The following is a 20,822-nucleotide window of genomic DNA, read 5'->3' as shown; positions in this document are numbered from 1 at the left end:
CGCTTAGGACCGAAACGGCATTGAAAGCACTTTTTAAGACATTTATGCTGTTAGTGGCCCACCGAAAACATTTTTTCCCATCGGAGAATACCAGCCGCATCAAACAACTGATGAAATAAAAATGTAAGTGAAGCTCTAAAAAAAGTGACAACACTTCTGCGGAATATTAGTTTAGCAAACTCTTGCACACTGACTGCCCCCCTTTTTACCCGGACAAGTTATTTTTGAGCACTGAAACATAAACATGACCGATATCCAAAAAAGAGAACGTGCACAAACCCAGCCGGAAAATTTGCTCTTGTTACGGAGGCAAGAATTTAATACGCTGTTTCCTCTTTTTAAAAATGTATTCTTTCCCATATTGTTAAGGGCAGAGCTTGGAAACGTTAACCTTTTCTGTAGCCTACCATGCCCATAATCCTCAGCACTCCTTTTGTCATTGAGATTATGGGAATGGTAGTCCCATACTAAGACTCTGGAAAAGGGCTCAGGCAGCATTGAATTCCTCTGAGAGGCATCAGGTTCGTCCCAAACGCAAAATGCCGATCCTATAATTAAGTGTTAATTTTTGAGTTGGAAGGGACCTTGAGAGGTAATCTATCCCATCCCTATTCCCTTTTTCTCAGTCCAGGATAACATATGTGTGTGTATCTGTACGTCACAGAGATTAATAGTTCAACCACAGCAGTACAGATTGGTCACAGGCTCCTTCGGGAGCATCGCTTTTGTCACAGTCTGGAGAAGCGTTGCCAGCGACCTCCTTCAAAGGAAGGCCGGGGACGTGCTGAGGTTGCTGACGGCGAGCTGGCGGCTGCTGCCCCCGCCTCCGCCCTTTTTGGGGTACTTGGGGAACTCCTCTGCCTTGCAGAGGAGGTACCGCGAGAGGATCTTGCGGAAGGTGTAGCGGAAGTCCCGGATCCGGTAGGCGTAGATGATGGGGTTCACGACGGAGTTGGCGTGGGAGAGGATGATGGTCAGGTTCATCACCCACTCGGGCTTGAACTTGGCCAAGTCCGGCCGGAAGAGGGTCAGGCAGTTCAGGATGTGGAGGGGGAGCCAGCAGAGGGCAAAGAGGCCCACGATGATGGCCAGGGACTTGGCGGCGTTGACCTCCCGTTGCAGCGTGGTCCGGGAGTTGCCCATGAGCTCCATCTGCCTCAGCTGCTTGCAGGCCACCATGAAGATCTTGATGTAGATGCCCAGCATGATCACCAGCGGCAGGAGGACGCAGCCAAAGAAGTTGAAGTAGACCATGTAGCTCATGGGCACCACAATCTCAAAAAGGCACGGGACCAAGCAAGTTGGAGAGCCGTGCCGCAGCCCTGGCTCCACCTCTTCCTCTTCTTCCGGGCTGTTTGTGCAGTTCTTGGTGACCGTCCCCCAGCGGTTCCAACCCATCAGAGGTGTGAGGCCGATGCCGAAGGAGAGGATCCAGAGGATGGCAATGAGACCCCGGGCCCGCTTTCCGGTCACTAGGCTCTTGTATCTGCAAAGGCAACGGATGCAGCAAAAAGGGGAAAGGGACCAAATGTTAATAGACAATCAGCTTTGACTTTTGCAAGTCTCATTATTCACAGATTTGATTAATATGTTCTCTCTAGGAATTAAGATTTGTGAACAGAAGGAGAGGAAGGATAAACTCTTTAGCTGAAACGCAACATGAGATACCAGTGTGAGGTGGGATCTCACATCGCAGCTGTTCCCTTCAAGTCCAGGATTGGGAATTCTGCAGCCTTCTAGTTGCTCTTGGACTGCAACCCCCATCAGCCCCGAATCCGACTCTGAGTCTCAACTAGGGAAGACCCATTGAATATTTGTGAGACTGACCTATGTAATGGCTCACCATTCAGTGATCAGTTTGGTGGGATGACTCTAGTCGGGGCTAACCAAGGCAGCCCAGCCCCATGCTCAGGAATGCTAGGAGTTGCAGTCCAGTTGCATCTCAGGGGTTACACAATTCCCACTGGGCTCCAACTCGAGGGCAGGGAACTTCTTTCAAATTCAGTGTCTTAGGGGCCACGTTCAAGCAGCAAGGAAACCACATCCAAACTCTGCTCTCTGTGGGAAAGAGGAGGGAAGCAGCGGTGCGACACAAGACGTTGTGGGTTCGACAACAATGGGGGGATATGTGAAACAGCAGGGAGTGCGAAAGAGCCGCAGCCTTGGAAGGGAACCTGAAGGCCGACTTCCCGCTCAGAAACATTCCAGAGATACCAAGTGGCCCCGGGATCGAGAGACGTGACGGACTGGGAGTTTTACGCTCGACTCCTACCTGCTAAATTATTATCTCCACATCCTCCTTTTGTTCCAGGGACTGCATCCAGCAGTCTCCCTCTCCCCCAACTACTTCTCCTTTCACGACAACCCTGTGAGGTTGGCTTAAGTCATCCACTGAGTTTCAAGACAGTTGGGCTTCCAAGTCAGATCCCAGAAGGTAAGGGATGCATGTCCCTCCAGAAGTTGCATCCATCAGCTCTAGCCAAAATTCCCAATGCATGCCATCCAATATTTCACAGAGGACAAACATGGCCAGGCAACAAACACAGTGTTTTCAAAGAAGACACTTAGGAAGTTATCTGTACAGAAACCAAACCATGTAGTGGTTTGAGCATTGGACCAAGACTCTGGAGACCAGGTTTCGGACATGGAAACCTCTTGGGTCAGTCCCATTCTCTCAGCGTCAGAGGAAGGCAACGGTGGCAGGCATCCTCCGCACAAACCTGAGTTGCCATAACTCAAAAACGACTTGAAGGCACACAGCAACAACAGTCAAACTAATGGTGAGATGTAGTTGAGAGGAATGGAGTAAGCTACGAAAGAAACCTGACCAGGAACCATTGCATTCGGTGCCACACCATTTGGTTCAAAATGGCACCCGAATAGGATCGGAAGTGGCTTGGCAATTGGCGGCAGAGACTGGGCTCTCTGTGGTCATAGACGCCGGGAGGAAAAACCCACCTTTCACATTTCAACACCTTTTATAACAGAGAAGGGGAAGCATTGGTTCCTTCCTTCCCATCCGAGAGAGGGAAATTTCTGCCACAAAGAGGTCCATTCTTAGCTGCCTTATTTGCATTTCGACTGAGCATCTCCTTCTGTTCGGTTTCTCATTCAAGGGCATGAATGGGCCGCGGGGTTCCTTGCCTCCCATGGAAACGACACCAAATAAGAAGGGCCACTTTTCTAAAAGGAGGGAGCAACTAGGAGGTAAAATATTAGGAATTTCTCTCTCTTTCCCCCTCCGTTTCAAGCAAAGAACGGTCCTTAGCAAGTCCAAATCGTGGGCCTTCCTTGGCTTCTCCGAACCCGAGCTGCCAGTGCAAATCCCAATCTGTAAAAACACCTTGCGGTGGAGAACTTGACGGACCGGTATGACGATAAAAATAAGGAGGGATTTACTGTTGAAACTGAGCAGTCAATCCTCGTTCTGAAAGACCGGCTCATGCATACGCAACATTTTCCCCACTGGCTTAAAATAATCAGGTTTTTGCACCAGTAAGAAAAGGCTCTTGCTTTTTAAACACCTGAAACTCATGCGCTCCAAGGAGATAGGCAAACCATTCTCTCTGCGCGCCGATCCTACAGACTAACGCGGCTATGTCTTTGAACCTTCCTACCCAATGCAAGTTTTAATTTTTCTCCTTCGATCGCTTTTTAAAAACACTCAATTATTAATGACCCCCAAAGAGGCCCTTGCGCTTTGTTTTTTCCTCTGCTTTGCCTGGCATTGACGAATTTATCAATTATTAATTTGGCCATTAGTGTGCAAATAAATGTGTTTACCTACTCACAACCCCCCCTTTTCCCCCTCCGTCTGTTGAATAATTCACGTCCAAAACGGGACACGTTTCCGTTTTGTTTCTCGGTCCGACAAGCCTCGGTCGATTCAGCTTTTACAATCAGTAAAGAAGGATTTCTTGAGCCTGTTTCCAAAGATAACCAGCTGACCGAGGCCCTAAGAAAACCGTAATATTAAGGTTCTTCATGGAAGTCTTTGAGTCTAAGGAAACTATTATCAGGATCATTGGGGACTAACATAAATAAAAATCCGTGTACGGCTACGGGAATTAAAATTGGACACTTCTGCAAAACTGGGTGCATCTGTAATGTCCGTATCCAAGTAAAAGGCTGCCTGTATATTAACGTATTCAACATGCATGCTGAAAATATCATAGGTTTGGACTCCGAAGAAGGAAAGACTGGTGATCAGAAATGCAATATATGCAGATGATAATGTAATGCTAGCAGAAGATGACAACTTGGAACAAATGCTGGGGTAAGTCAATGAATAAAGTGCAAAGGCAGGCTTGCCGTTGAACATTAAGAAAACGAAAATAAGGACCATGGATTCAACCTCGACGTCAAGGAAATTGAAGTAAAGATTCCCCATCTCTTGGGTCCAACAGAATAGAAATTGCAGTCTAGAAACCGGGAAAAGAATAGGAATGGGAAGAGCAGCCATAGACAAGATCCCGAAGCGCAAAGATATACCAAATTTAGGGTTGTCCGATCCCTTTTATTCCCCATCTCCACGCATGAATGTGAGAACCGGACCTTGACGGAAGCCGACCGAAAGCGAATCCACTCATTGGTCCTCAACTTAAAACAAATGTATGCAAGTCTATAAAACGTAACACTTGTGACTGCAGAGAGCAGGGTTCAAATCCTTCGGCAAAAGCCGTGTTCTCTCAGCCTCAGAAGCCGGCAAAGGCAAACCTTAAGTCTCCTTTTCTCTATCTGCGGAAGCACAAAACAATTTAATAAAGTTATATCAATTGTGTGGGGTTTTTTAAAGAAAATTAAAGCAGAACAATCGATCGCTATGTAAAAATAGCAGCGGATAAAAATAAAATCCAGGGCAGCAGCTGTCTGGGAAGGGGGAAAAAGGTCCAGGCGCAGCAAATTCCAGCCTTTTTTCTCGCTTCTGGTTTTTAAAAAGTGGGTTTCTAGGCCTCGTGGCCCAAAATGTTCCACTTTTGTTTTGTGTTATTATCATCTTTTAATTTTTGTATAAGACGGCTCAAGTCGGATCGGACACTAGTAGGTCGAAATGGATTAAAATAAGACAAAACCTGAGTCCTAATGACGAAACCGCTTTTAAGAAATGAAACACGTCACGAAAGAGAGCCGCATGCTCATTGCGCTCTCATGCCCTCCGACGTTTCACAGGTAAAGATCCGGATCCATGTGAAACCTCAGAGTATGGTCGAGACGGCAAAAGTTATCAACAAGGAACAATGCATAATCCAGGAAAGGCTGCAGCGGTTTGCTTTTGCCTGGCTTTACTGGGAAGGGCAAGACCCTGCCGTCGTCTCCCGTCTTTTCCCTTTCGCTGAGCTAATGCAAATCTACAGCACTGTATAAACAAAGCTTAATAATAATGGACTGCAATGCATTTTGCATCCGTTTTGCAGCAATCGCTGAGGACGAAGGAGGAAGAGGAGAGAGAAACTGGGACCTTTTAAAAGCAGAAATGTCTAATTCAAAACAATGTAAGCCGCTCTGATAGTCTTTTGGCTGAAGAGTGGGGTTTAAATACTATAAAGAAAGAAAGAAAGAGTCTCCTTCTCAAATCAGGGCAGTTGGAGGGTGTGCTTTTGACCGTGAGCTAGACCCAAACCTTTGTGTTTTTTACTAGTCACCATTACTATTTATGCATTTCAAGGGAGGAAAGGGGAGGAAGAGGAAGCAAGGAGAAGTTCTTATCGCAGGAGCCACATGTAGAGCTCCATCGGAAGATGTGCCAATCCATGCTGAGCGTTCTCATGATGGATCGGCTAGATAAAAACAGACTTCAGAGGGAACTAAACCTCCCTCCCTCCATGCTTTCTCTGCCCCGTAGTAACTAGTCCGAGGCAAAGTTTATCCCCGACAGAAGCAGAGGTAATCCTCTATTTAAAACTCAAACCACCCAGCCTTGCAAAGCCAGTCTTGCAAAGGGTTGCTTTTCCTAACTGGAGATTACGCTCAAGGCTTTCAGCCTCCAAAGTGATGAATTCTTGATGCTGAGATACAGCCGAAAGTAAGGTCCTCCTCTTCGTGGTTCTGAACCCAGAGTCGGTTTCAGGGTTTGAGTCTCAATCCAGGTCTTTATATTATTATTATCGTTATTATTATTGATATTTATTATATAACAGGAGTTGAGCATCCACAGATTTTGAGGCACCAAACCTCATGGGATACTAAGGACTGACCATAAGGGTCCAGTTGGTGACCAAGATGGTTTCTTTCCGACGCCCAAAAAAGCATGAGCCAAATCTGTTTGCAGAAGAATGCGTTTCCTCCGCTGTTGCAAGAACATGTGTTTCAAACCGGTTCAAAGAATATCGAACGGAGGAAAGATGGTTCATAGTTCCCCAGAATAACTTGTTCATCAGAAACTTTCTAATTTCTTCTCTCCTTCCGTAACAAAAACTAGTGCTTCCATTTTATCTTTTCCTCCTCTACCTTCCCAGTCGCTTCTCCTTAAGGGTCATTCCTTTCGGGTTTTAAGCATTTAAACCTTTCCTCGGCGGCTTTATCGTCCAGATCCGCCGGCAGCAAAACCACGCAACAACCGGAGTTCTCTTCCAAAAGTACCCGATTGTACAATAGACATTCATTGACGGGAAGCGGCTAGACAGTTCTCTTTTCTGCAGCTGCCACCTCTTCCCTGCGCTGGCGCTCTTCTGCCATTGAAAAACAAAACCCACAGCTGCAGAATATTACTATTATTATTAGCCGGAAACGGCGAGACCCGCCGTCCGGTGCGTTCGGACGGCGCCCTCCGAAACTGAACGCGACAAAAACCGGGACTTGAGTGACCAAAGCGGTCGAGAGGGCGAAATATATCAATGAATGTTAATGAAGGCTGCAGCAATTTGCTTTCCTTTCTTCTCTAAGTTAATAGAAGCGTATAAGACCTTTTCGTCCTTTTGACTCATTTTGCAGCAGTTGAAGTGAGCTGAGGACAAAAGCGGGAGTTGGATAGAGAAACCCAAGACGTTTTAAAAGCAGATGGAAAAGTGGGACGGATGAGGATGAATTGGGACTATCTATCCCTGCCAAACTGGGACAACTGGGGAACATGGGAGGAAAAGAAAGCAAATGGACACAGTATTATAATGCACCTTCCTATGTTCCTGTTCCTTCCAAATAATGAGGACTAGTGTCTTACTTTAAGGTTGGGAGAAAGTCTAGATATATAAAACAGCTTCCTAGAATGAAGGCAAAAGAAACGCTCCTCTGCACCCTCCCCTGAATTCTCCTTCATTTTGTAAAGACTTGGTTTCATCTTAAATCCCCGTCGACTATCTTGTTGTTTAAATCCTTTGCATGCGTTATTTTCCAGGAAGCGCAGAAAAACACTGCGGTTTTTAAAACAGCGAGCGGTAAATTGGAAAGCGAGGACAGAAAGCAACGACCAAAGTCTCCGCCGCAAGGTAAGGCTTTTTTATATGCTAAAATGCAAAAAAGGTCACGCACAAAGCCGGGTTGTGAAAGGTGACACCTTGACACCGCAGGGTCACAAAACCCAGAGCCTTTGCTTGAAATGTAGGTGGCGCACGCCAGAGAACGGTCCTCCTCTTCTTTGGTTAAGTTGCACTAAACTAAATACACTAAATTGAAATACACCAGATTGAAAGGCATAAGAAGAGTCCTGCAGGGTCCAAAATACAGACCAACGCTCTGTTGAGCCTCGTTGTAAAGATGTTTAAACATATAGACTCTTGGAAAGATGCTTAAACCTATAGACCTTGGAAAAATTATTCAGCAGAGAAGGACTAAGACCTCTGACTCCCAGAGGCTTCTTCGTTGTCGTTGTTTTGTGCCTTCGCATCATCTCCAATTTAGGGCAACCTTAAGGCAAACTGATCGCAGGGTTTTCTTGGCAATGTTTGTGGGTTTGGCATTGCCTTCCTCTGAGGCTGGGAGAATGTGACTTGTCTGGTGTCACCCGGTGGGTCTCTATGGCTAAGTAGTATTTGAACCCTGGTCTCCAGAGTCGTAGTCCAAGGCTCAAACCACGACACCAGAGGTGACAATGCTTCCCATGAATTAAGAGGAACTATCTAACATATCATCATCATCATCATCATCATCATATGTATTATTATAGTTATTATTATTATTTCTTACTCCTCTTCCTCTGGTTTGCAACAGACCAACAGATGCATAGCATTGGTTTAAACATTTTGCTTCATGGGCAAGTCAGGGTCACATACTTTGTATGATCCGAGGGCATTGGCGCACTCCTCCTGCATGAACTTCCATGTTCAGAAAGAGTGGCGCACTCCTCTTGCATGAACTTCCATGTTCAGAAAGAGTCTACCTTGGTTTACAATTCAGCCATGAACTCATATGGTAGGTAGGCTCACCTGGGGCACAGGTGAATGGCCATCTTTCTGGGATGCCTTAAGAGCATTGGGAAGGGAGGGTTGGACTAGCTGACCATTGGGGTCTCTTCCAGCTCTATGAGACACAGTCTATAGTAGGATCGGGAATAATCTTGAATGAAGGTCAGGATTTCCTGGGTGGGTTTCATTTTTATTTTGGGATTACAACACCCAGCATTGCAGGGTTGTCGTTCTGAGGCTCCGGTGGGGATAAAGAGAGAAGCTCAGGAAAGGAAAGGAAAGGATGAGAAAGGACAGCGTCTTATCTAAACCAGCGGTCCCCAAACTGTGTCCTTTAAGAGATTTTGGACTTTGGAGCTCCCCAGTTTTGGATTTTGGAGCTCCCAGAAGCCTCAGCCATGGGATTCTGGGAGCTGGAGTCCAAAATCCCTTAAAGAGAGTACAGTTTGGGGACTGCTGCTCTGAATTAACAAATCCCCAGAGCCTGGAAGGCAAAGATAGACTGCCCTTGGATAGAGAGGTTTTCAGGGAGGGTTGTCGCCAGGGCTGGCAAACATTGATGGCTCTGTTGTCGCTGCGGTTGACAGCAGTTGCCAGATTGGACAACAAAGAGAGAGGAAACCACCTCTGCCTCTGGCTGATTCAACCGTCTCTCCCGGATTTTCCCACGTCTTGCAAATCCTGCACAGCGGAGCCTGTCGTTTCAAGTGGGTTTGGACCGCAGAAGCTGAATCCCACGGCTTCAGACACCTTTCGGTTTGCTTCTTCGCAGGACAATGCAGAAAACCCAACACCTAACGCCAACCCTGACAGGTGGGACCCGGCCCGGCCCCAATGTGGCTGCTTTTCCACGATGCAAAGAGACGGCTCTTAAGAGGTGGGTGAACTGAGGCTAAGAGAAAGTGGAAAAGACCCCAGTGGGTTCAGATCCAATCCGTCTGCAGTTTCCCCCCCCACAAACGTGTGCCTCCATCTGGTCCAACCCTATCTGATCCCAAGTTTTGCCATCTTCAGGAACCATGCCGGCCAAAGGAGCTCCCCAAACTGAGCCGCTCCAAAGCTCCATGACTCACAATCAGCTCAGAGAAAAGGGGGATTTGAAATTGCAGAATCCAAAGGCCATCCCTTTTGTCTTTGGACTGAAGCAGAGGGGGAAAGCAAACATCTCCTCCCTCGCCTTGTGAAATGCAGGAAACTACAACTTGCAGTGAGAGAGAGAGAGACGGATTTCAAACTCTGGGTTAGTCCCAAATGGTTTCGAACTCGCCCCACCGTTCGGACTGAGCTCTTCGGATCCCCGCCTTTGGCTTAAACCCAAAGCCCACAGACTAGATCCACTGGCCATCTATATTTCCATTGGTCGCTGTGTGCCTTCAATCATGTCTAAGGGTTTTCTTGGCAAGGTTTGTTCAGAGGCGGTTTGCCGTTGCCTTCCTCTGGGGCTGAGAGAGTGTGTCCCCAGAGTCGTTATTACATACATTCAATTAATGCAACAGGTCTACCGGTTGTTCCCTTCCATCAATGCCACCAGATCTGGTCCTCCAGATGTTTTGGATGGCAACCCAAGGGGTGCCAACCAACACATCTGGAAAGGCTCCCCGTTCAAGGAGAAGGTGAGGAACTCGGTTTGGATCCTAACCCACCCCTGGCACAGCAACCCAACTTTAGGTCGCTCGATCGGGTCCTCCAGATGTTTCGGATGGCAAGCCAAGGGGTGCCAACCAACACATCTGGAAGGGGCCACATTCGGAGAGAAGACGGAAAAGACAGTTTAGATCTGGAAGGCGGAAAAGTTGGTTTGGATCCGAACCAACCCTCAGAATGGAGGGCAGAACAAGCCAGCTTTAGGTCGCTTGAGCCAGCGAGCCAAGCTGCGTTGTAGCCGTTCCCCTCCTTTGCCAGCCCCGCTCCCCATCCCACGCGTCCCGTCGCAGTCGACCGTACCTAAGCGGGATCTTGATGGCCACGTACCGGTCGACGGCCACCGCCAGGAGGCTGAAGATGGATCCCTGGGTGAGGACCAGGACGAAGCAGGCCAGGAAGAGGCAGCAGTGGAAGTCGGTCTTCAGGCCGATGCTGATGACGATGGCGAAGGGGATGGCCAGCAGGCCCACGGCGATGTCGGCCACGGCCAGCGAGACCAAGAAGTAGTTGGTGGCGTTCTTCAAGGTGCTGTTGATGGCCACCGCCCAGCACACCAAGACGTTGCCCACAATGGAGAGCATCGCGATCACCAGCTCCACGGCGATGTATACAGAGTCCATGGTGTGCGGCGCCGTCATGTTGACGGGGAGAGCGTCCAACTCCGACGACATCCAAGGAGGACCCGCGGCAAAGGGGCCGAGGAGCCACCCATGGGGCAGGGTCACCTCGGGGCAGTCACTTACGACAGCCTCGCTCCGCCAACGCAGACCCAGCGCCGTCGCAACGCCAACAGAGGTGTGTCTCCGGCCATCGCCAAAGTCGTCCTCCCTCGACGTTTTCTTTAAAAATTCAAAACTTTAGATTGAAAATTTCAACAAAATTGCAGTTTCAGACTGAAAATTGCAGGTTGAAAATTTCGAAAAGTTACAATTTCAGACTGAAAATTTCAAAAAGTTGAAAATTTCGCAAAAATTGAAAATTCAAAGTTAGGTTTTGTTCATTTAAAAAAAAACCCTTTTGAAACTGCTTCTTTTAATGCCTCCTTTTCAGCGCCGCTCTCCCAGTCGGCCCAGTTTGAGACCCCATTTTGAGACTGGGGTGCAATGGTTTTTCGAGGAGCCTAGATGCAGCTGGGAAACCGTCCCAAAATATCAGGGTTTCTTTTACCCAGAAAGGCAAAAAAGGATCCAGAACTTGGCTGCGAGTTCGAGTCTCTCCCCTTTTAATATTTATATATATATATATATCCAAAAAAGTTGCAATTAATTAATTAAATTAATTAAATTAAGGCTGCTATAAAAGCCCAAAAGATAAAAATAAACTTCCCTTCTCTCTCTCTTTTCCTCTCTGGAACGGTCTCCTCTTCTGCATTAAATGCATTAACTTCTGCATTAAGGACAAAGCCAAAGCCTTCTTCTCTTTCAAAGGCTGGAGCCAGCTCCCTTCTGCAGCCAGGCTCCCCTTGCGCCTCTATATCAAGAGGGATGGGGCGATGGGGGCGGGGCCTCTGCAGAGCTCGCCCTGCCATTGGCTAAGACGCACTGGGCAGCCACACCCCTCTGGAGCTCCTTACCGTAAGCCTTGGAGCAGAGGCGCATGCAGAAAAGAGTCTTGAGTGTTTAAGCTCATTTTCCAAAGCTGCACCATTGAAGGCAAGATAAAGAGTGATGGACCCGCAGGGATTAGCTCTCTTTTGAATGGAAAAGAAGGCACCTGTAAGAGCAGAAGGAAGCACTCTGCATATGCTCAGAGGTAGGCTTAGCATGCAGGTTGGTTCTCCCTTACCTTGAATTCCAAAATATAGCAACATTGTCTACTTAAGGCGGCTATGATAAGGACTTTCTTATGGCTCGGCATTGAGTTTTTGGCGGCCCAGCGTATATGCACTCTGTAATAATAATAATAATAATAATAATAATAAAATTTAACGTACATACACTCTGGTTTCATGGACAGAATTATTACAATTATTATTATTATTATTATTATTAACCTTTATTTTTCAGCGTACCTGCACCCTGTTTTCATGGACAATTAATTTAAATATATTTAAATTATTATTATTATTATTATTATTATTATTATTATTTATCAGTGTATATACACACACTGTTTTCATGGACAGAATTAATTTAAATATATTTAAATAATAATAATAATAATTATTATTATTATTATTATTTATCACCATATACACACTGTTTTCATGGACAGAATTAATTTAAATATATTTAAATAATAATAATTATTATTATTATTATTATTATTATTTATCACCATATACACACTGTTTTCATGGACAGAATTAATTTAAATGTATTTGAATTATTATTATTATTATTTATCACCATACACACACTGTTTTCATGGACAGAATTATTAAAATATGTTATTTATTTATTTATTTATTTATCAGCATGTGCATGCTGTTTTCATGGACAGAATTATTAAAATATATTATTATTATTATTATTATTATTATTATTATTATTATTTATCAGTGTATATACACACACTGTTTTCATGGACAGAATTAATTTAAATATATTTAAATTATTATTATTATTATTATTATTATTTATCACCATATACACACTGTTTTCATGGACAGAATTAATTTAAATGTATTTGAATTATTATTATTATTATTATTATTATTTATCACCATACACACACTGTTTTCATGGACAGAATTATTAAAATATGTTATTTATTTATTTATTTATTTATCAGCATGTGCATGCTGTTTTCATGGACAGAATTATTAAAATATATTTAAATTATTATTATTATTATTATTATTATTATTATTATTATTATTAACATTTATTTATCAGCATGCACGCACTCTGTTTTCATGGAAAGAGTGATTGAAAATGTATTTAAATTATTATTATTATTATTATTATTATTGGCAAAAATATTAATTAAAATATTAAAACATATTAATTCAAAGACATAGCCATGTTAGTCTGTAGGATCAGTATGTGTAGAGAGATCTTGCAGCACCTTTGAGACTCAGTGAAATGAAGATGTTGGCAGCATTTAATGGTTGGTTCCTCAGGCTGGATATTAATATACAAGAAAAATGCTAAGTTAAAACCATAAAGCGTGGCAGATCAATAAGGGATTGAATATCCTTTGGCCCGAGTGCGGATTCTGTGAGACCTGAAAGCTTGCATCGTGTTTTTTTAAACTAAAGAAGAGCGAGTAATAATAATATCTAAAGCGATGCTGCATTTGTCTTGCCAGCAGCAGCCTGGCGCCTGGAGCCAACGTATTTATTTACTCGATTTAAAATGCTTCTGGGCTGCGCTTGGAAAATCGAAGCCACCGAAAAACAACCCAGAGGCAGCTGAATATGAGAATAGAAGAGCTTTGCAGCTTGCGCAAAGAGCATCCTTTGTGGCCCTCCATTGCCTTCCCCCAGAAACCAAGGACCCTTGTCTCCTTGCAATATGCAAGTTCTTAAACCACTAGGTCCTCTTGTTCTGTTCCTTTCCAATCCACTAAAGCAGGGATTCCCAAACTGTGGGGTTTTGGACTTCAACTCCCAAAAGCCCCAGTCATCTTGGCCAACAGCTAGGAATTCTGGGAGATGAAGTCCAAAACATCTGGAGGGCCACAGTTTGGAGGACCACTGCACTGAAGTCTTGCGTGTTTCTTTTTAACCCACTTAAATCTTGTTTTGTGTGTTTGTTTCGAATCCACCAAAGTCTTTTTTAACCCACAGAGGAATAAAATAACTAAAATATATATATATAAATAAATATGTAAAATAAAATAAGAAATAATAATAATAATATTAAAATAAATAAATAAAATGCAAATGTCAATAAATTAAATGATAAATAAGTAAGATAATAATAGTGTATAATAAATAAATAAAATTTAAATGTAAAAGAAATTAAACAATAAATCAATGAAATGTGAATGTAAAGTAAATAATAATAAAATTAATAAATGAAATGTGAATGTAAAATAAATAAAAATAAAATTAATAAATGAAATATGAATGTAAAATAAATAATAATAAAATTAATAAATGAAATGTGAATGTAAACTAAATAATAAAAAATTAATAAATGAAATGTGAATGTAAAATAAATAGTAATAAATACAATAATAAAAATAAAATGTAAATAATAATAATATTAAAATAAATAAATAAATAAAATGCAAATGTCAATAAATTAAATGATAAATAAGTAAGATAATAATAGTGTATAATAAATAAATAAAATTTAAATGTAAAAGAAATTAAATAATAAATAAATGAAATGTGAATGTAAAATAAATAATAATAAAATTAATAAATGAAATGTGAATGTAAAATAAATAATAATAAAATTAATAAGTGAAATGTAAATGTAAAATAAATAATATAATAATAACAATTACTAAAATGTAAGTATAAATTGAATATAATAATAATAATTGATACAATAATAATAATAAAATGTAAATAATAATAATAATAATAATAATAATAATAATAATAATAATAAATGTCCGAGGAGCACCAGAAGGGCCCATTGTGCGTCCAAAGTGACCGGAAAGCATTGCTGCGCACTTGTCTGGATGCCTATCCTCACCGTTTTGCTGTGTTTCTGCACCATAGCTATGACTCCATACAAAGCGTGGGCCTTTCTTTCCACGGAGCAAACGAAACTGCTCTGCTCCTGGGTTATTTCCATTCCTCTGCATGGGTGATTCAGCCTGCCTCAAGCAGGACTCCAACCTGTCACAAGGCCGGCTTCTGGGAACAGTTCGGAGATCGTCTCGGAGGAGAAAGATCGCCCTAATTAGCCGGCCGCTGCCATGTTAGCCGTCGGCTTAATAAGGTTGGCCAGAAGAAAGCCACTGCTTACTGTCTTTTCCAACAACAAATATTCAACAATCCCTGTCTGGTCCTAGCAAGAACCCAACCGTCCTTGTTGTTAATACTAGTAGTAAAGAGGGAGCATGGTCTGGTAGTTTCAGTGCTGGACTCCTTGAGACTGGGGTTCAAATCCTTGTTTGGCCATGGAAACCTACTTAATAACTATAATAATATTAGTAATACCTATATGTACATTTGCATTTTAGCTGGTTTTACTTGCATCTATTCATGTATTTATTTAGAGTATACACATACACACATATATATTACAAGTATTACAATATAGAAGGGACAGACAGAATTTTATATAATATATAATTATTATATAATTCTAACATATGTGTGTGTGTGTGTACATGAACAACAATATAGTTGTATTACTATAGTGAACCTGGCAAATGTAATCATACTGGAAGGTAGGTAGATTCACATAAATATTAAGCAAGGCATGGCTTCTTTGAGTTGATATATCATTTCTGTTTGGTTACATCAGTGATCCCCTATTAAGAGAATTTTGGACTACATCTCCCAGAAGCCTCAGCCATGTTGGCCAATAGCCTGGGATTCTGGGATCTGGAGTCCAACAATCTGGAGGGCCAGTTTGGAGGACCACTGCCCTGAAGTCACTGCGCTCTTTGAGGGCTTTCAGACTCCAGCTCCCAGAATTCCAAGCCATTGGCCTCCATGGCTGAGGCTTCTGGGAGATGGTCCAAAATCCTTTAAAGAGCACCGTTTCCTTTCTTTCCTTCTTCCTTGCTTCTTAATTGTCGATGTTGATTTTGTATTTGCTTAGTAAAGCCTTTTGTAACAAACAAAAAAGTGTTGTTCCTTGCTGCGTTTGGGAGTGTTTTGGTGGCTCAGAAGTTTGTGTTAGTTTGGGGGGGGGGGTTGAGTTTGTGGGTGGGTAAAGGAGGGCTGGTTGTGTGTCTGTTTTTGTGTTTGTGTGGCATGGGAGTCCTCTCAGTGCCCTTAAAGGGCTTTTGGACTTCAACTCCCAGAACCCTCAGCCATAGGGTCCAAAAGCCCTTCAAGAGCATAGAAAGGGTTGAGGGGTCTCTCTTATGCCTCAGACTGTGCTCTTTTAAAGGTCTTTGGACTTCAACTCCCAGAAGCCTCAGCTACAAGGCCCTCTGGCTGAGGCTTCTGGGAGCTGAAGTACAAAAGCTCTTCAAGAGCACAGAAAGGGTTGAGGGGTCTCTCTTATGCCTCAGACTGTACTCTTTAAAGGGCTTTGGACTTCAACTCCCAGAAGCCTCAGCTATAAGGCCCTCTGGCTGAGGCTTCAGGGAGTTGAAGTCCAAAAGCCTTAAAAGAGCACAGAAAGGGTTGGGGTCTCTTATCCCTCAGACTGTGCTCTTTTAAAGCTCTTTGGAGTTCAACTCCCAGAAGCCTCAGCCATATGGCTGAGGCTTCTGGGAGTTGAACTCCAAACGTCCTTAAAAAGAGCACAGTCTGAAACATAGCAGAGACCCCTCAACCCTTTCTGTGCTCTTTTAAGGTTTTTTGGACTTTAGTTCCCAGAAGCCTCAGCCATAGGGCCCTATGGCTGAGGCTTCTGGGAGCTGAAGTCCCAAACCCTTTAAAAGAGCACAGAAAGGGTTGGGGTCTACACTGTCCTCTTGTTAAGGACCTTTAGACTTCAGCTCCCAGAAGCCTCTGCCATGTAGGCCAATAGCCTGGGCTTCTGGGAGCTGAAGTCCAAAAGCCCTAAAAAGAGTACAGAGGCCAGGGGTCTTTGAGATGTTTGAGGGTGCAGCTTTACAAAAGCATTCAATCACATTTTCTATCAATCACATATTCTGTCATTCTATCAATCACACATTCTATCAATCCCATGTCAATCACAAAGTCCTTCTCTGGACTTGCGAGACATAAATGACGCGCACTAAGTTTGAAACAAAGGAAAAAAGCCATTTTATTACAAACGTTATGCGTCCGACGCTGCAAATGACATTAAACTGTTTTGTTTCTTTCTTTTTAACGACAACAACAAAAGACAGATTGACAATGACTCAAAGGGAACAAAAAACAAGAGCTGGGCATTAATGAAAAGCACCCACAGACCTACGTTTGCCCCTTTTTAGTGTCTATAGGGACATAGTGAAACAAAGGGCAGCACTTGCCCATAGATATACAGCACCTGCCCATAAGGGAACATTGCACATTTGTTTGGTGTTCTCCTATGGGCAAAGCATGGTTTGTCCCTCTGGGGCAAGGACCATCCCTTTGTTTCAGCATGTCTGTTATATACATTCTAGTGCACTCTCTGTATAAATAAGAAAGAGAAAGAAAGGGAAGCGTTGCCTCCAGCAGGACTTGGCACATGTATGGATTTAAAAGGAGGAAAGACAAAGAGGCAAGAACAGTGTTTAGTGTTTGTTCGTTCTAGCCCCCCCCCCCCAAAAAAACGTTAACATTAAACAGCAAAGAAAGCCCCGCATTGATAAGCAGAGTGAGAAAAGGACTCGGCGTCCATTCCCTGCCGGCGAGGATCGATGGCTTCTTCGAAAGACCAATTTGCACATGGCTGTCGGGTGCCATCGGGGGGGCATCCATGGGGCGCTTTTCTCCAGGCGTTTCGTGACTAGGGACGGGAGGGGACACCGAGTGGCCAGCAAAGCCCTGGTTAGATGGGAAGGACCTCCTCCAAAAGACCCTTCAGGAGGGAAGGCCTGCCGATTTGCCCCCATGTCCAGCGTTTCCCAAATCCGGAACCTGCAAAGATGTGTCTCTGCAAGCCCTGCGCTCCCTGACTGGCATCGTTTTGGGAAAGAAAGCACTGGGTAGCCCGTCTTGCTTGGATACGCCTTTGACTCCCATCCCTAGTGGTCCTTGGTTTGGAAAAGGGGGTGTCTCTCTAAATCAGTGATGCCCAAACTCTGGCCTTCCAGGTATTTTGGACTACAGCTCCCAGAATCCCAACCTGTTGGCCAAGGTGGCTGAGGCTTCTGGGAGCTGAAGTCCAAAACAACTGGAGGACCAGCAATAGTCTAAATGCATGCATCCTTGCCTTTTCCTGAATGACAAACGCCGAAAGGTACCCTCTGCCAACAGACCTTGAACTCAGAACCTGCCAACTCTGAACCATCTCTCCCTCCTCAGTCTCTAGCATTCGTTTACCCACCTACAGACCAAAGACTATGTATGTCTATGTATATGCATATGTATATGTATGTGCCACCTTGCTGAAAACGACAATTCTGGAGGATAAAGAGCATTGGGGAGGCAAGGAGAAGCACTGCCTGCGCCGTGGCCCATAAGAGATTGCCTTGTTGCTGTCCAATGGTGCTAGACTGCAATGCCCATCATCCCCCAGGCGATGCTGCTCCAATGACGCCTTCGCAATGCTCCTCATCTCTATCTGGAACCTCCATTCCTCCCACACACATCTGCACTAGAGATAATGCGCTTTGGCGCCACTTTCAAGTGCCGCAGCTCCATCCTGGGATTTGTGGTTTCGCACCAAGAGTGCTGGTGCTTCGCCAAACTACCAGTCTAAATAATATACCAGTCTTAAAGTGGCGTCAAACCACATTGTTTCTAGATGCGCCTCCATACCCTTTGCCTGCGGATTGGAGATCTTCATCCTTCGACTTTCTGTTCAACGTACACAGACCTGCTACTCACGCGCCACTAAAACAAGTTGCTCAAAGTAGTCCAAACTCTTTCCTAGACCTCAGGGACTTATAGTAGTAGGGTGGGCTCCCTCCTTTGCAAGACAAAACACCCTCCAAATCCAACCCTCTTAGCCCCAGTTGCAAGGTTCTTTTTGAAGATGGAAGAAGTGGCACAAGACATATGAATCAATCCATCTCAAAACGCCAGACTAGAAAGACTATAACCCTCCCAGTCCCCTGTTTTAGAGGAAGATCCTAAAAAGAGGATGGGGTCTGAACTCCTCTCCTTCATCCTTGCCCTAGGAACAAATATCCATCAGCAATGCCTTTTATCGGCCCACCGAAATGCACAATAGTTGCGAGCTTTCGAAGCTCCGTGGCGTATATATTGTGCATTTCGGTTGGCGATAAAAGGTATCGCTGACGGATGAGTTGCAGAGACACATCTGCAGACCCTGGGTTTGTTTTTAAAACGCCTCGAAGGTGTGATGATGGAGGGTTCCCAAAATGCGCAATATCCAAAAAAATGTTCCCTGCATTAAAAGGAGGGGGAGACTGGGGCAAAATGGGGGTTAACTGGGACGCTGCTTTTGGGGCACATTGGATTTACTGTTCCCCAAAAGCCATCAAGGGCTGGGTGCAGTTTGGGCTGGACTTAATGGAGCGTCAAGTGAATCAAACTTGGCACGAGAGATGCGCTTACATTTTGGCACAGGAGCGAAATCCTCACGAGACGCGACAAACCGCCGCCGAGGGAGTCTAGTCTGCTGGTTGGCGAGACGGAAAAAGTACATATCAAGTGTCCGTATGACGGTCCCAGGCGTCGATTCGAGCCGCAGCAAAGGGGCCAAACCCTGGCTGGAAAGAGTCCGTTTGGCACAGTGGGAAGGAGGCGAACGAAACGCCGTTCGCCGCGGGCGCTGCGCGGCAGATTTCGCAGAGACGCAAGGCACGTCCGCTGGGCTTGGCAGAGAGGATACCGACTGGGGTGCGAGGGGAATGTCTCCTAAAGTGATCAAGTGCTTTGCGGGGTGTTTCTCCGGACGCCTCCTTCCTCCTCCTCCTCTTCCTCCGCTGCTCCTCAGGTCTCGAAATACTTGTAGATCTGCGCCACGTACTGCATCACGCTCTGCCAGTCCGGCCGGTCCGTATACATGATCTCACTGAGTTCCTGCACAGCCAAAGCATAAAATTGGTTACAGGTAAGAAAGGCCAAAATAACAACAACAACAACAACAACAACAACAACAACATATGTACTTTTAAGTCAATGTCCTAAAAGGAACACTGATTTTTAAACCTTTGTACTCCATGCTGCTTGGGCTGTTTTGTCTGAGCTTGTTCTAGGCACCAAACTGTGCTCCTTAAGGGCTTTTGGACTCCAGCTCCCAGAATCCCAGGCTATTGGCCGACATGGCTGAGGCTCCTGGGAGCTGGAGTCCCAAAGCCCTCCAAGCGTACAGTTTAGGGACCACTGACTTAAAATAATAGTAATAAATCATGTGTATCAGTAGTCTCCAAACTGCTCTTTAAGGGATTCTGGACTTCAGCTCCCAGAAGCCTCGGCCATGTTGGCCAACAGCTAGAGATTCTGGGAGCTGGAGTATAAAAGCCCTCAAAGAGCACAGTTGGGAAACCACTGATATCTATCTATCTATCTATCTATCTATCTATCTATCTATCTATCTATCTATATCAGCCATCCCCAAACCATGCCCTTTGTGAAATTTTGGACTTCATCTCCCAGAAGCCTTAGCCATCTTGGCTAACAGTCTGGGATTCTGGGAGCTGGAGTCCAAAATCGCGCAAAGGACACAGTTGGGGGACCACTGATATATAACATATATAATATCTACGTATCTATCTATATCGCTATATATCAGGGGTCCCCAAACTGTGCCCTTTATGGGATTTCAATCAGCGGTTCCCAAACTGCTCTCTTTGAGGGTATTTGGACTCCAGCTCCCAGGATCCCTGACTTAGCTGAGGCTTCTGGGAGCTGAAGTCCAAAATTTCACAAAGGGCAAGAGTGTGGTGGCATACCAATCCAATAAACAGTAGATTACATTGGGAACCGTTAATGCAAGGAAGGGCAAACGGTGGCACCTTGGAGTCTGCTGGACTGTGGCTCCTATCGTCCCCACCACTGTGACAATGGGAGTTGTGATAAAGATGATGGAGGAGAGCGAGAGGCAAGGGACCGACTCCTTTCTACTTTTTAAACACCTTTTCCAATGTGGGATTGCCCGGGGAAACGTTGCACATGGAGGGCCCTTGCCCTGGCAGTCCTCATTGCCGAGTCCCACTTCTGGGGAAACAGCGGGATACAAATCAATATAATAG

The 20,822-nt window shown here is 44.5% G+C and overlaps 2 protein-coding genes across 6 annotated transcripts in view; both read right to left on the bottom strand.

The window, feature by feature from the left end:
• Positions 1–282: 282 nt before the first annotated feature.
• LOC149301412 (adenosine receptor A2b-like) lies at positions 283–10,651 on the bottom strand. 2 transcript variants are annotated; one of them, XM_089484099.1, is made up of 2 exons: positions 10,281–10,651; positions 283–1,486 (listed from the first exon to the last, which is right to left on the bottom strand). In XM_089484099.1, the coding sequence occupies exons 1-2, from the start codon at positions 10,649–10,651 to the stop codon at positions 763–765; spliced, it is 1,095 nt and encodes a 364-aa protein (XP_089340225.1). In that variant the 3' UTR covers positions 283–762. The 2 variants fall into 2 exon arrangements, with proteins under 2 accessions (XP_089340225.1, XP_089340226.1); XM_089484100.1 differs by having other exon boundaries at positions 10,308–10,651.
• A 6,023-nt stretch (positions 10,652–16,674) lies between these two features.
• Positions 16,675–20,822, bottom strand: part of SPECC1 (sperm antigen with calponin homology and coiled-coil domains 1) — a 58,070-nt gene continuing 53,922 nt past the window's right edge. For 3 of the 4 annotated variants that reach the window (XM_089484095.1, XM_089484096.1, XM_089484094.1), the window contains exon 15: positions 16,675–19,650. In XM_089484095.1, coding sequence (XP_089340221.1) covers positions 19,561–19,650 — 90 coding nt within the window. In that variant the 3' untranslated portion in view covers positions 16,675–19,560. The remainder of the gene's footprint in view (positions 19,651–20,822) is intronic. The other variant, XM_089484097.1, reaches the window with a different exon arrangement.

Source organism: Sceloporus occidentalis, unplaced genomic scaffold (genome assembly GCF_023333645.1).
Source record: "Sceloporus occidentalis isolate IW3139 unplaced genomic scaffold, rSceOcc1.0.p SCAF_21, whole genome shotgun sequence".
Taxonomy (NCBI): Eukaryota; Metazoa; Chordata; class Lepidosauria; order Squamata; family Phrynosomatidae; genus Sceloporus; species Sceloporus occidentalis.
Note: the sequence above shows the minus strand (reverse complement) of the source record. Positions and strands in the feature narration are given on the sequence as shown.